Source organism: Balaenoptera ricei, chromosome 19, assembly GCF_028023285.1.
Source record: "Balaenoptera ricei isolate mBalRic1 chromosome 19, mBalRic1.hap2, whole genome shotgun sequence".
Lineage (NCBI taxonomy): Eukaryota > Metazoa > Chordata > Mammalia > Artiodactyla > Balaenopteridae > Balaenoptera > Balaenoptera ricei.
Window position 1 is genome coordinate 30394769 of NC_082657.1, and position 14653 is coordinate 30409421.

A 14653-nucleotide genomic window follows, 5' to 3' on the forward strand; every position below is an offset into this window, starting at 1 on the left:
GGGGTAAAAACTGAACCCTCCGCATAGGGTTCTGAGCGTGAGCCCAGGTGATGTAGGTTATGAAGTGGCACATAGTAAGAGCTCTAAAAATATTGGCTGCTGTTATTTTTAGCACTGCTTTAGGGTCAGCTTCTCAGAAGTTCCTGAAATTGTTGAGGGGGAAGCCAGGTAGTGGAGATTATCTAGAAGGCCAGCTGTGAGCAAAAGAACAGTGTGGGGACCACTTGGCTCTCCCCCTGCTGTCCCTGACTGTATGCCATCTTCCCTCCCCATTTCCAACCTCATATTTTCTTTAGCCTGTGTCCTTGTGCCCCCAAGGCCCTTAAATGACAATATTACTGTTCATCGATTATTTTCTATCAGTTAAGTACAGTGCCCAGTGCTTTAGAATATGCCATTCTTTGTTTAATTCTTGGACTCCATGAGGTGGGTACTCTTCTAGGTCCTTTTTACAGATGAGGAAATTGGGACTCATTTGCTTGAGATCAAAAAGGGAGTAGCGTTAAGGTGGATTTGAACCCAGGAAGTCTGGCACTAAAATGCACATTCTTAACCACCATGCTCCTTCCTAAGGGAGCAGCTACTTAATACCCATCTGGTGAATGGAGGAGAGAGGGGTGCATTTCACTTTGGGCATTGAGCCTTTGCGGATGAGCTCATCGGGAATCTCAGGCAGGAGAGGGACATGCTGAGGGGGCAGGTGGGCTTCAGGAGGCTGGCCGGCTCCCAAAGCCTCCTTTAATTAAACAGCCTCAAGTAGAGAAGCAAGCATCCTCAAAGCTCACCATTCCATCTTCCTCTCCAGGCTGTCTAACAACCGCATCACCTCCCTTGGGGCAGAAGCCCTCCTGCAGGCCCTGGAAAAGAATGACACCATCCTGGAAGTCTGGTAAGGCCCCTGGGCAGGCCTCTTTAACCTCCCTCAGTTTTCCAATCTATAAATTGGGGTGAAGGGAGAGAGAAACTTGAGAATTTCTAAGATCCCTTATGACCCTGACATTTAGTCCCGTTCTACATGTGATGGATCTGGTTCCCTGGGAAAGATGTCTTCATGTTTCTAAGCTGGGACCAACTCTCTCACTTTTAAATCGTGAGCGTTTATTCAAGAATGTCTCTGTTCTAGGCAATCGTGTGGGATTTGGGGTGTGGTTGAAGAGGGAAACAGAGAAAAGAACTCAGCTCCTGCCTTCCCTGGGTATTACATCTGCCTTCACAGGTCAAAGCTGTTAAATTAGACCCTCTGCAGTTCTGGGCGGCTGTTACACAGGATGGGAACTGTTGGCCGGTGTTTCCAAGTCTTTATACGTAATGAAAAGCCTTGTTCCTTTATGTATTTGAAAAGAGCAGTGCATCACAACTTCAAAGATTTCTTCTTCTTCTTTCCAGGGATCTATTTATCACTCAGATTATAGGTAGAAAGATTTCCCCTGATTTAACATGTTATGAGTGAATGACACTATATATGTTTCAGGCACTGGGCTAGAAACCAATATTTTAAAATGAGGACATTCCCTATAAAAATCTATCTTTCAGGGGTTTCTCACAAAAGCTGGCCACTCTGGAACCCCATTTAGAATGCCAGTAATTAAGGAGAGTAGAGGACAGGCTGACCCCACTCAGCTGGGCAAACCGGCTCAGGCTGACCCTAAACCCCACTACGCCGACTGGCTTGGACCAGGCCCCTTTGGCTGCTGTATATTACATGCCTCATCCCTGAAAGCTCGTGAACCCTGCTTTACATATGCAGATTTGTCCCTCTCTCAAAAAGCACATCAAGGCAGTAGCAACTGTAGCTATCAAATGATGAAGTTAAAAATAAAGACTTGTAAAAATCTGTCCTGCGATGGAGAGATTTTTTCCTTTCTGTGCGATTGTGTAATCCCTGTAGCCTGTGAGGTCCTCGGGTCCTGGGTAGCGCGTGGGCTTTATATTTTTCTTAAACCATTGCACAGTTCTGAGAAATGTCACGTTCTGTGTCCAGGGGGAGCAAGCTAGCATCAGGTTGATATTTTAAGGGTTCTGATGTTATTGGCAGAGCTTGGGAGGACATTGGGACTTGCTCATTGCATTCTTGACAGATTCTGCTGTTGCCTTAAAAAGAATGGCCAGCCTTGGGAGTCAGGGCTGGCTGGGCCCAGTGTGGACTCTGCAGAGCCATGGAGGCTTGTTAAATCGTGCACAGTGATTCATGAGCCATCTTGGCTGACAGAAGGTAAAACCTGCATAGACTTCTCTCCCAGGAGAGCTGCAGCTGGGCCGGAGGGCCAGGCCATCCAGGCATGGGTTCATAAAGCGGCAGCTTCCCGGTTGAAACCACTGCTCTGGTCCTGTTCTTACTCAAACCTCTCTTTGCTTTATCCCCTTCAGGCTCCGAGGAAACACTTTCTCTCGGGAGGAAATTGAGAAGCTCAGCCACAGGGACACCAGACTCTTGCTTTGATGTCTCTAGGTCAACGTTCATCTCGGTTTGTTTGGGAGCAGGCCGTGGGTTTGGATCCCAGAAACGGGATGACATCTGACAGCAGTCCACTCAGATGACACCTGGTCCTGCCCAGGGCCAACCCAATAGGTCACCTTTGTTCTGGCAGAGGAAGGCGCATCAGGGCCCTGCAGAGCAGACTTTCCCAAAGCCTATTTTTGCTGTCAAGTTCTTCCCAAGATTCAGTCCTGGGATGTAGAAGAGGGGCGGCCCCCCTCTACATGATGGGGCTGGTCTCCGGCCAACCTGACATAGGTCAGTGGAGCCACGATGCCACTGCGTGCTTACTGGTGCAGAGAGCTCCACGTGAGGAGGGGTATTCAGGACGCAACTTTCTGCTGTGTCTCAACTCATGGTCACCCATTAGGTTGTTCTCTACGTCTGGTTCCTCCACTCATCCTGGACCCCTGTGCATGGCACTTCCTCTGTGGTTGAGGATTCAGAATACTGGCGTTCTCATCTTTGCTCCTTCCGTTACACCCCAGCCCTCCTCCCGCCCTCCCATCCCCCTCAACACCCCACACATCCTGGATGGGAAGGGCTTTAATTTACCCTGCTCTCCTTCTGGTACTTAAAGACATTTTTGAAAGGGGACACATGACAGCCATGTGTTTCTCAAGACATTCTAGATTTTCAAGAAAAATATGACCACACTACAGCTGGTATCACATCTGGACCTTTATTTCCAGTGAAATCAATTACTCTTCAGTTAAACCTTTGGAAACCACTCCCCATCCAAATGCAGCTTTTTAAAATTAATCTGGGCCAGAATTTTGAACAGCCCCACTCTGATGCCTGTGAACTGAACTCTGGCAGCAGACTTCCAAAATATATTCATAAGAGACGGTTCAGTTTTATTTGTGCCAGAATGCTTTAGGATATAAAGTTATGGATCAAAAGTTTACAGGGCAAAATCAAAGGCCCCTCCTTATAAAGCAAATGTTTTTTCTGAATTTTTCAAAATGATGCATGTTGAAGCTTTTCTAAACTGTCAGGTGCTGTGCAAGTGTTATTATTTTAAACACTGTTATCTGTGAAAAACTGGTTAATATTTATAAACCACTTTGTTTTTTTCTCCCAAGTTTATGTTTTTATAAAAAAATAGGGCCATGAATTTTGTGCCGCACATAATCACAGAGGAGAAAACTATTGAGTCACCGAAGCTATCTTTGTTGAGACCAAACATTTAAAAATATTCCTGAACATTGTCAAATATTAAAGCACAAATTTCTACTTGAAGGGGGGAAACATGATGTTTCAACCAGATAGTTGATTGCTTAAGGCACAAGCAATTTTTAGAAGCAGGCTTGCAATCAAAACACATTTGGCTTTGATTTAGAAAAGTCTAATCCAGCATGAACTTTAGGCTGTGGCAAATGTGAGAAATGCAAGAAGGACCCCTGGGCCTCCCTCCATTCTCTCCAAGTGGCTCCGGGAGTCTCTAACAGGAGAAGATTTGGGAACAGTTCTCCTCGGCAAGCAGCCTCCTGAGTGGGCCTTGGCGAAATAATTCTTAGCTGCATTTAATTAACAAGGACTCAGGTGGCTGCTCATCAAGGTGAAATCTGCTTCCTTGAATGGTTTCGTGTGTGTCTGGTTGGTTAAATGTTGTGGCATCTCCCTGGGCCCTTGCCCAGGGAGAGCATGTGTGTGGGTTCTCTTTGTTTGTTTGTTTTAGTTTATTTTATTGATGTATAGTTGATTTACAATGTTGTGTTAATTTCTGCTATACAGCAAAATGATTCACTTACACATACATGTGCATATTCTTTTGCATTATGGTTTATCACAGGATATTGAAATAGTTCCTTGTGCTGTACATTAGGACCTTGTTGCTTATCCATTCTATAGATCTTACATCTGCTCACCCCAATCTCCCACTCCATCCCTGCCCCACCACCCCTCCCCCTTGGCAACCACAAGTCTCTATGTCTGTGAGTCTGTTCCTGTTTCGTAGATAAGTTCATTTGTGTCCTATTCTAGATTCCACATATAACTGATATCATATGGTATTTATCTTTCTTCACTTAGTATGATAATCCCTAGGTCCATCCATGTTGCTGCATTATTTCATTCTTTTTCATGGTTGAGTAATATTCCATTGCATATATATGTGTGTGTGTGTGTGTGTGTGTGTATATATATATATACTGTATCTTCTTTATCCTTTTATCTGTCAACGGACATTTAGGTTGTTTCCATATTTTGGCTATTAAAAACTATGATGCTTTGAACATAGGGGTGGGTTCTCTTTGTTGGTGGCATCAGGTTCTGTCCAGACCATTCTTTCAAATAGAGAAGATCAGGAGGAAGATGGAGGGGGGCCTGCTTTCTCAGAGGAGTAGACAGAGCAGCCTGTTTGCATGGCACCATCTTGGATTGCAAATTCATCTGAACAGAACAGACACCAGCCCTGTCATCAAGGCACTGATGGGGAGGGGAGAGGGAGAGGCAGGCGGAAAACAAGTAAACTGGAAAATATATAAAATAAGGTCCACTGTGGCAAGTGCTAGGACGGAAATAAAGTTTCAAGATAGAGGGAAACCTTTGGATTGGAGGTTGTTCAGAGACAGGTTCTGCGAGGAGGTGACAGGTAAGGTGACAGGCCCCCAGATGAGAAGGAACTGGCCATGCAAAGAGGGAGGGGGATCTGGAGGGGCATTCCAGTCACAGGGAGCAAGCTGTACAAAGACCCTGCCATGGAAGAGAGCTTGGTGGGTGTGGCAGGCTGAATAATCCACCCCCCCCTCAAATAGCCAGGTCCTGATCCCCGGAACCTGAAAGTGTTGCTTTACATGGCAAAAGGGACTTAAAGATGTCATTAAGTTAAGGATCTTGAGATAGGGATATTATCCTAGATTATCTGGGTAGACCCGAAATGCAACCTCAAATGTCTTTATAAGAAAGAGGCAAAGAGAGACTTGACACAGAAGAAGGCAAGGTGACCACTGAAGTAAGAGGCTATACTGCTGGCTTTGAAGGTGGAGGAAGGGGCCTCATGGGCCAAGGAATGCAGCTCGAGAAGCTGGAAAGGGCAAGGACACACATTTTCCCTTAGAACCTCTGAAGGGAGTGTAGTCCTGCAGCTACCTTTGTTCTAGCCCCATTTTGGACTTCTGGCCTCCGGGACCGTAAGAGAATTAATCTGTGTCATTTTAAGGCACCAAGTTTGCGATCATTTGTTACAGCATCCACAGGAAACTAATACAGTGTGTTTGAGGCAAGCTAAGGGGAGAGTCCACCACATGGGTCTGCAGAGGTAGGTAGGGCCAGTTCAGGAAGGGCCTAGTTGGCCATGGGAAAGAATCATGGCAGGCCATTGGAGAGTTCTAAGCAGTGCAATGCAACCCATTTAAAGAAGATCTCTCTTGTTCTGGGGTGGAGAAGCGACTGGAATGCATAAAGGTAAGGGTGAGGAGAAGAGGAAGTAGAGAGACCATCTAGGAGCCATTGCAGGGGAGAGGCAGTTGGGCAGCATCAGGGGATATCAGTGGAGATGGAGAGAAAAGGATGGATTCCAGAGATATTCTAGAGGGCAATTCCCAAAGGTTTACAAATGGAATGGATGAGAGGGATGAGGGAAAGTGAAGACTCAAGGATATCTGCTAGATTTTTGACTTGAGTAACTGGGTAGGAAACAAGTTTGGAAGCAGGGGAGACTTCTGTTTTGGATTTTCAAGTTTGAGGTATCTAAGTAGAAAGGTCAAATGGAGACGCCACGTTCTGGCGTGGGTCTGGAGCCCGTGGGAGAGGTCACCACCAGATATAACACCATGGGTGTCCTCAGCATCAAAAGGGGAATGGGGTCCTTGGGCCTGGATGATATAACCCAGGGAGAGATTATGGAGAACGAAGAGCTCAAGAGGGCCCAGTTGGGACTACTCTGGTGGCGCAGTGGTTAAGAATCCGCCTGCCAAAGCAGGGGACACGGGTTCGGACCCTGGTCTGGGAGGATCCCATGTGCTGCGGAGCAACTAAGCCCGTATGCCACAACTACTGAGCCTGTGCTCTAGAGCCCGCGAGCCACAACTTCTGAGCCCACGCGCCACAACTACTGAAGCCCGCACGCCTAGAGTCCGTATTCTGCAAGAAAGAGAAGCCACTGCACTGAGAAGCCTGCGCACTGCAACGAAGAGTAGCCCCTGCTTGCAACAACTAGAGAAAGCCCGTGTGCAGCAATGAAGACCCAACACAGCCAAAAATAAATAAATAAATAAATTTATTAAAAAAAGAAAATTTAAGAGGGCCCAGGTAAGGGTGGAACTGAGATCTTGACATGTGATTACCGTCAGAGCTCAGAGTGGACGTTTCCTAACTTGCGAAAGGCCAGTAGGTCCACCAAAGGCGTTCTAGGGCTCTGCAGGTAACTTGCGAATTAGGACTCTTAAAATTCTCCAACAGGGAGGTTACCTGAGAGATGTGTGCTGGTGGCCAATGGCTTATCCGGGAGCAGGCAGATTCCAGATCTGTGGCTCAGAATATTTAATTCTTCCACGCAGAAAAAAAAGGTTTCAGAGCAGAAGAATTTTTTAAAGAGCTTGAGACTTTAATTAGATTCACCATCATCTTAGAAGAAAAAAAAATGTCAATCTGAGTGTTTTTTCCCCAAAACCTAGAGTGCCAAACCCAGATGCTGAAATGAATACACCCCACGGAAATGTGGGAGGCGGAATCCCATTCCAAGCGGGCTGCGTTGAGACTACATGCAGCATCATTTCATTATTGCACCAACACCTTCACGCCTCCTTCCCCGCTCGGGAGATTGGCACAGCACAGTGGGTGAAGCACACAGCGCTCGGGGTACACTCCCTGGCAAGGCCTTACGGGAGGGGACACAGGGCCTCGGGCCGTGGGTGGCAGGTTCCAGTGAGCAGCAAGGTCATGAACAACATCGAGGACCGGCCTGGGCAGTTGCCCTTGGAGAATTACATAGGGGGAGACTGCAGCTGTGTAGACTGGCAATCCAAGCTCTTTGGATTCCCCAAGATTTCCTTTTTTTATTTTTTTCCTCTAAATTTAATCCCACCTATCATCACTTCCAGAAAAATCCACAAATCCAATCCCCTAAGCGCTACCCCTCCCCTGTCAATCACCTGAAAATCCTTCCTCTCAGGAAGGGCTGCATCTCTTCTCTATCTGGACCTCCTTTCTTGACATCTTCAGTTCCAAATTCCCCTCCTCCCAACCCCCAAGAAACAAGGGGCTCCTTCGGGGCCCACCCTTGCCTGATTACTGACTGGTCTGTCTGCTTTTGCCCTTGTCCCTCTGAGTGAGCCCATTAAAACATAAGTCAGATGAGCCAGGGCTCTGATTTAAACGCCTCAGGACTTCCCATCTGGTGCCGGCTAAAAGGCAAGGTCTGCTGCTGGCCTGGACCACCCCTGTGCTTTCTCTGGCCTCACCCTTGTCACTCACACCCCCATTCTCTGAACTCCAGCCACACTGGCTTCTTGGCTCTTCCTTGGCAATGCCAAGCACACCACTGCTTCCAGACCCTCTCACTTGCCTGTCTCCTCCTACTGGGACACTCTTCCCTAGACGGCGGCATGGCTGGCTTCCTAGTTTCCTTCGGGCCTTTGTTCACATGCTGCCACATCAAGGGAGCCGTTCCCTGAACAATCTACCTAAAATAGCAGTCCCCAACCACCTCTTCGCCCCTGCCCTGCTTAGTCCTCTCTTCTCAGCATGACCACCTGATGCACCCTTGTTTCTTCCTTCCCCTAGAATGTCAACTCCATGAGAACATGGGCTATGCTCACCGCAGCATCCTCAGAATCTAGAACGGTGCCTGGCACATAGTAGGTGCCCAAATATTTGTTGAATGAAGGGAGAATCCACCTACTTAAAAGGGGCAGAAATAGAAGTTGGGGTAGATTCTGATAATGAGTCACTTTCTTCCAACACTGCTAGTGTCTCCTTCCTTAGGGAGGAAGGCTTCCTGGGACATGGGATCATTCCTAACGTATCTACTGCTCAAAATGAGATTCTAGATGTAGCACAAAGATCCCAATGGAGAGCACGATACCCTTTTTCTCTCTGTGTATGTTTTCTAAATCACACAGAAATCATTTGTCATTGATAACAGCAAATAGCTCAAACAGGAGAACATGGATTTATAGTTCAGCTGGATTAGTTTAAAGCTGATTAAAGTAATCTCTTTTATCTGATCAAAAAGGGCTTTTAGGTGACCGGAGTACAAGCCCTCAGACAGAATGTTCAGTTGTGTCTAGAGTTTGCCCTCGCTAAGAGAGAAGCACATCCCCGAGATGGAGGGCTCTCGACTCAGCCATTGACTGAAACACCACACTGGTCTATCATGGAGAAAGCAGTGGTATGGTGTCCTTGTCTGTGGGGACACCTGGTCCATTTAGCCTCGTGGTTTAGAGTTCACGAATGCACACGTTCCGAGGACTGGACCCACAGGAGGCTGGATGAAAAACTGGCAGTTGCCATTTACTGAGATGGGGGAGTGGAAGTGTGGAATATCAGGAGTTCACCTTGGGTTGTGCAACAGGGTATAAAATTAACACTGAATTTGGCAAGGCTGGAAGTAGGGGTAGCCTGTGGCAGCGATTTGGGAAGCATGGGGCGGGGTCTCATGAATAAGCATGACCAGTGCTGCTGCGAAGGTTTTGCTGAGACCTGACTGGGTCTCACTCCAAGTCACAGGCCTCTACCTATGGGTCCCAGCAGGGGACCAGCTCCTGGGGGAGAGAGCTCCATTCAGTTCACTGGCTTTCTGTTGGGGTCCTGCTATGTGCCATAAGAGAAGTATGCAAGGTAGTGTAGAATTACAGTTACTACTCTGCTTAACACCCTTCAGAGGGCTCCCACTGCTCTTGGGATATAGACCACCCCTTGGTCCTTGCTCATCAGGCCCTGCCTGACCGGCCCTTCTGCGCCCACACTTTCTGTGCTCTGCCCCTTCCAGTTCCTCCAATATGTCATGTAACATGTTCCCTTTGCCTGGGGTGCTCCCCTCACCCCGGCTGACAGTCAACTTTCCTACCTCATCTTAAAGATGACTTCCTCAAATAGGCCTTCCCTGGGCACCCAGCTACTTTGATGTGTGCTCAGAGCAGTTCTGTCCTTCTGAGGCTCCCTCTAACCTCCCCAGTTAAGTGATGGTGTAATTATTCGTTTAAGGTCTGCCTTCCTTGCCAAAGGACGAGGGTGGCATCTCTCTCATACGCTGCCGTGTTTCCTGCTGCTCATGCAGTAACAGAACCACCGGTCGTGTGAAGCCAGGGCCAGGCTGAGTGGAAGGGGCTGTGGGGTGGTGGGTAGACAGAGGGGATCAGTGGGGCCTGGAGCCATCGGCAAAGACCCCGGGAAGTGGGTGGACTCTGGCTGAGCCTTAAATGAAGGAGGATTTGGAAGGCAGAGAGGATGGGCATTTCAGTTGGAGAATCCGTTTAAACAGAGGTAGAAAGAGCCCTGGCTTGCAATTAGGAGAATCAGGGTCCCAGCTCATCTCCTGGGTGACTGTTGACAAGCTGTTTTCCCTCTCTGGACCTTAATCTCCCATCTGTAAAATGAAAGGCTAGCTTACTAAGGACTGCAAATAAAAGCACCATGACATCGTTTCCCATTTCATCCCCTGGCAGGCATCTCTCTTCCCTGTGAGCCTGAATACAGCTTTGGAATTGTTTTCAACACAGTGTTCTAGGCGGTCATTACCAATTGATAGGAGATGGTAATTGAGGTAAGCCCTGTTTATCCCGTCTGGCTTGGAAGAATATCTGTTGGATGAATTTGGGCCCTGACACTGTCTGATTCAGGGAACCTGTGACAGGAGGGCTGACCACCGCTGGTAGGGAAGAAAGCCCTCCTGAAGCCTAGGGCTCAGCAGCACCAAATGCCATCATCAGAAAGGACACGAGGAGGTTCTATGCCAGGGGTGGCAAATTCAAATGCCTTCAGGAGCCAGCAGATAATGTAAATGAGAGAAGAGTTCCAGCAGGATAAAATAGGGAATGGTGAGGAGTGTGGCAAACTGGAGAAAGGGAGAGTGCTTGCCCTGTCTAAAAGGATTCAAAATCTTTCTCCCTTACCCCACTTCCTCCTCCTCACTGTATGGGTCAAGCAAAAACAGTCCTCAGGCTGAATTTTTCAGCCAGACTGTGACTTCGGAGTCCTATTGACTTTTTTTGGAGAATCTAGATCTAGAAGGGAACAGTGTTGCCTAAGGCCACACTTAGAGTTAGGCCTGTTGAGTCCCATTTTATTGCTTTCTCCTGCAGTGTGATCATGAAGATGGCTAAGGATGGACTAAGGAGGGACAAGAAGGGATTGAGGTTTTCAAAAGATGTTCATTTCATTCTGGGCTCTTATGGCAAATGAGATGGGTGGCCTGTTTACCAGTAATGTTAGTAATCACTCCTGTGACTTATTTTATGGACTCATTGGTTTAAATTCTCCAGATTTTCAGAAATGTCACTTTCCACTGAGGAAATTTTCCCTCTCATGGTTAAACACACACACACACACACACCACGTCTTCCTTCCTCAGTATTAATCACCTTCTCCTATAATTGGTACTTAAAATGTCAAAGGAGAAGGAATTAATTAACAGGAGTATCCGGTGCAGCAAGGCATGCTGCAAGGCTCTGGGACTGATTATAAAAAGCACTTCCTTAAATATTGTGAGCACTTTTGGGAATCAGAAATCTCCCTTCTAATTGAAAGAAAGATCCTTAACTACACCCCAAGTCCTGGCTGGTGGCCAGGGGTGCAGAGTTGTGGGAGGACTTGTGTGGAAATCCTTTCTCCATCACCCTAGGGAGACATCCCTCCAAACTGGGATAGGTGGCAACGGAGGTTCAGAAACAGCAGGGGTCCCACACAGAATCTGAGGAAGAGGAAAAGACTTAACATTACTGAGCTCTTGCTGTGTGTCAGGACTTTACACACGATTTTTCACAACAATTCTGTAACACGGGCGATCCGATTATCTCCATTTTACAGATGGGGAAATTGAGGCTCAGAGTGATTGAGTTCCCCATGTCACGCGGCTACTAATTGAAAGCGCAAAGGATTCAAACTTAGGTCTTATTCTAAAGCTTTGCTTTTTCGTGGAATCCTGAAATCCTATTCCTAGCTTGCGTTTAGGCTGCTCCCCACCCCAGCTCCGAACTCTCAGTCTACAGGAGTTTTGACAGCTAAGCCAAAAGCGAAGACCCGGGTGGAGCCGGGAGAAGCACAGCGCCCCGCCCCGGCTCTGTTGTTAGCCAATGGTGCCGTGGCACCCGCAATCTTTCGTCCAATCAGCCAGAGCTCCCCGCCCCCCATATCTCCTGTTCTCCTCCCCTCCCCTCCGCTCTCCCTTTGGCTCGACCGAGCTTGACAGAGCGGAAAGTCCCTTCAGCCCGCTCCGGGCCGGCAGCCATTGGAAGAAGGTCTGTCACAGGGCGGCCCAATCAGAGCGTGGTTAGGAACGCAGCTCGGGCTGCGACTGGTTAGCGTCGCGGTTGCCCCCGCCCACCCCTCTCCCTCCCTCCTTCCCTGGGCGGTTCGGAGGCGGGGCAGGTGGGGGCGGGCCCAGGTAGCAGGTTCGGCTGCACTGGGGCTCGCGCGTTGGAGGTAAATAGTAGGGCGGTGGGTGTGGGGCGCCGGGGCCGGCCCGGTACGCGGGCTAGCGAGACTGGGGAAGGGGTGACGTCCCGCCGCCCGAGGTGAGTGAATGAGCTGGCGGCCGAGCGGGCGAGCGACTGGCGGCCCGGTCCCTCGGGCGCCCCTCCCCGGCCTCTGGGCGCCTCGAGCTGCCGCGGCGGCCGTCGGGCCTCGGCGCCGGCCCGTTACTTGCCCCGGCCCTTAGCCGGCCGGGCCCGCGGGGTGCTGAGCCCGCTGACGTCAGCCTGGACGTCCCCACTCCCCGGGGCTTCCCCACCGACACCCCCGCCCCCCCGGCCTTCCTGAGAGGGCTCCCAAGTCGTGGGAGCGTGGTTGCCACCGCCAGGACCCCGGGAGAAGAGAGGACTTGGGGGTGGGAGCAGCGCAGGAAACCGTCTGCCCCTTGGGCCCCCCATTTACAGATGGGGAAACTGAGGCACGGGCCGCTGGCTGGCTCCCGACAGCCCGGGTTGGCATCGAGAGCCCTGGGCTGTAATATCTCACATCGGTGCCTTGGGTTTTGGAGTGTTTGTGGCTCCCGTCCAGGAAGAGCAGTCGGGGTTCTGGCCTCGTTAATGGCGTGTTGTGTTTTTCTTTCAGTTTCTCCCTTTCCAGGGTGAGGATGGTTTTACACAACCCGGAGTTCTTTAGTTGAAAGGTGCGCTCTATTGAAGCAAGGTATTCATTCTTTTCTTTCTTTTTTTTTCTTTATTGTCATATTAAAGATCTCTGGGGAAATCGTGAAGTCTTGACGGAAGATGGTGTTCCTGAGTTTGGTTTTCAGCCGGCTCAGCTGCCCAGTTATTCATTTACTTGGCATCTTTTCTATTCCACCCTATGGCATTTGCATGTTTTAGGATGGTTGTCACCTTCCAGCCACCAAGCTTTTCAGTCCCCATCATGCCTGCCCCCTTCCTCTCCCCAGGTTCCCTGGAAAGTTGTATGCTTAGCTTAGCTTAGTTAAGGAGCATTCCCTGCCTTGCTTTTGATTTCGGGCTAATAGGGATCTTAATAAGATTGTTCCTTTTGCAGTCATTGGCTCCAGGAGAAAAATCCAGGCCTTGAGAGAGGGTGTTCATTCAAGCGTTGGTTTTCTGCACACCCCCACACGCCCCAAGTAGATTGAATGGTCTAAGAATTTAGCTTGCTAATTCCCTACTGAGTAGTGGGTGGATTTGAACTAGCACAATATTAGGTGAAAATGATTTGCTGGAAATTCTTGTTGAAGTTCATGTACTGTGAATGTTGATAACACCTAGAATATTCTCTAATGTTCTGCTACAAAATTTTACAGTACTCTTTCGAAGAAGCCTTCCTTTGGAGGGTAACTTTAGTGAAGAGCTGGTAAGACCAGGGCACTTGTTATATAAAACAACAGACATGCAGTAGGAATGATTTCTTGTGATCTGGCATGCCTAAACTGTGATTTTGTTCAAGGAAGTCTTTAACACAGGAAGAAAGACAGGAGTAAATTATCCTATTCATCAAACTTTTAGTATTTTGTTCCTGATTTTCACACTGTGATCTTAAAATTGTCAAGGTATTTTCATTGGTTGCGCAGAATTTATAGGCATCAGACATGGTGTGAGGATCTGGGAACCCAGTTTCAAATGAACCTCAGAACAACTTTTCGTAATTGTGAAATATTCCTTATTTGTTTCCTCTTATGTGTGTAACAATGAAGTTGTATAAAGACTGACCATTCCTTCATTGAGCCAGAGAATTTGAATTAGCATTTATTTAGGGAATTAGGTAAAAACCATTAAATACTCTCAACTCCTGAGTCTTTTCTCTTTTTCTTCTTTTAACCTAAAAGAAGCTTTTAATCACTTAAACGATTAGGATGAGGAAATGGAAGTTTGGCTTTCACTGTTATCACCTGAGTTAACCAAGTCATTCATTCATTTCTTACGTACTGATTGTTTAACATACTGTCAGGCTCTTGTATGGGCAGTGGAAATATAAAGATGAAGGACTTAGGGAATTCACAGTTTGGAAGTGCAGTGGCCAGGTTTAACTCCAGTGAGACAGGAGTGTTTCAGGTTCTTCGGAGGACGTGCATATGCGGATGTGGGAGCCAGACTTTCTTCTAAACCTCATAAAACCCACTTGTTTAGGGACTGAATATGTGTGTACTTGGGTCACAAATTAATCTATGAGGAAAACGGACTCTTTTCTGGTCTCTTTTCTGGAATCTCTGCTGTTTGGGAATATACAACCTTGTTCTTTGAATGGGAAATATTCTTTCTTAAGATGGTAATTATTCTAGCCATCTAGAAGCATTTGGAAAAAGTCCTGTGTATCTTTTTTTTTTGGGTATGCACACTGACCTCCCTACCTGTTTGCCATTTATAATTATGGGCAATTTTTTAGTGTTGTAATGTTTATTCTGATATACATAGCCCCCTGTGGTTCTTAGAACAAGTCAGGATATCTCAGGAGATGCAAAATGTTACTGAATTGCATCTGTTTTTGTTTTCTTTAGTGAAGTTCTTTGAACAATAACCTGATAACTTGAGAATCAAAATGACATTGTTTCTTCTAGATAAGTTAACCATTGTC

The 14653-nt window shown here is 47.7% G+C and overlaps 2 protein-coding genes across 9 annotated transcripts in view; both read left to right on the top strand.

The window, feature by feature from the left end:
* The window catches only part of NOD2 (nucleotide binding oligomerization domain containing 2), a 30674-nt gene extending 27200 nt beyond the window's left edge, over nt 1-3474 (top strand). For both annotated transcript variants that reach the window (XM_059903790.1, XM_059903789.1), the window contains exons 12-13: nt 806-889; nt 2368-3474. In XM_059903790.1, the coding sequence (XP_059759773.1) occupies nt 806-889; nt 2368-2440 (157 nt within the window). In that variant the 3' untranslated portion in view covers nt 2441-3474. The remainder of the gene's footprint in view (nt 1-805; nt 890-2367) is intronic.
* Nucleotides 3475-12000: 8526 nt separating this feature from the next.
* Nucleotides 12001-14653, top strand: part of CYLD (CYLD lysine 63 deubiquitinase) — a 59191-nt gene continuing 56538 nt past the window's right edge. For 3 of the 7 annotated variants that reach the window (XM_059904402.1, XM_059904395.1, XM_059904398.1), the window contains exons 1-2: nt 12068-12153; nt 12692-12769. The gene's annotated coding sequence lies outside the window, so the exon portion shown is untranslated. The other 4 variants (XM_059904397.1, XM_059904399.1, XM_059904401.1 and 1 more) reach the window with 4 other exon arrangements.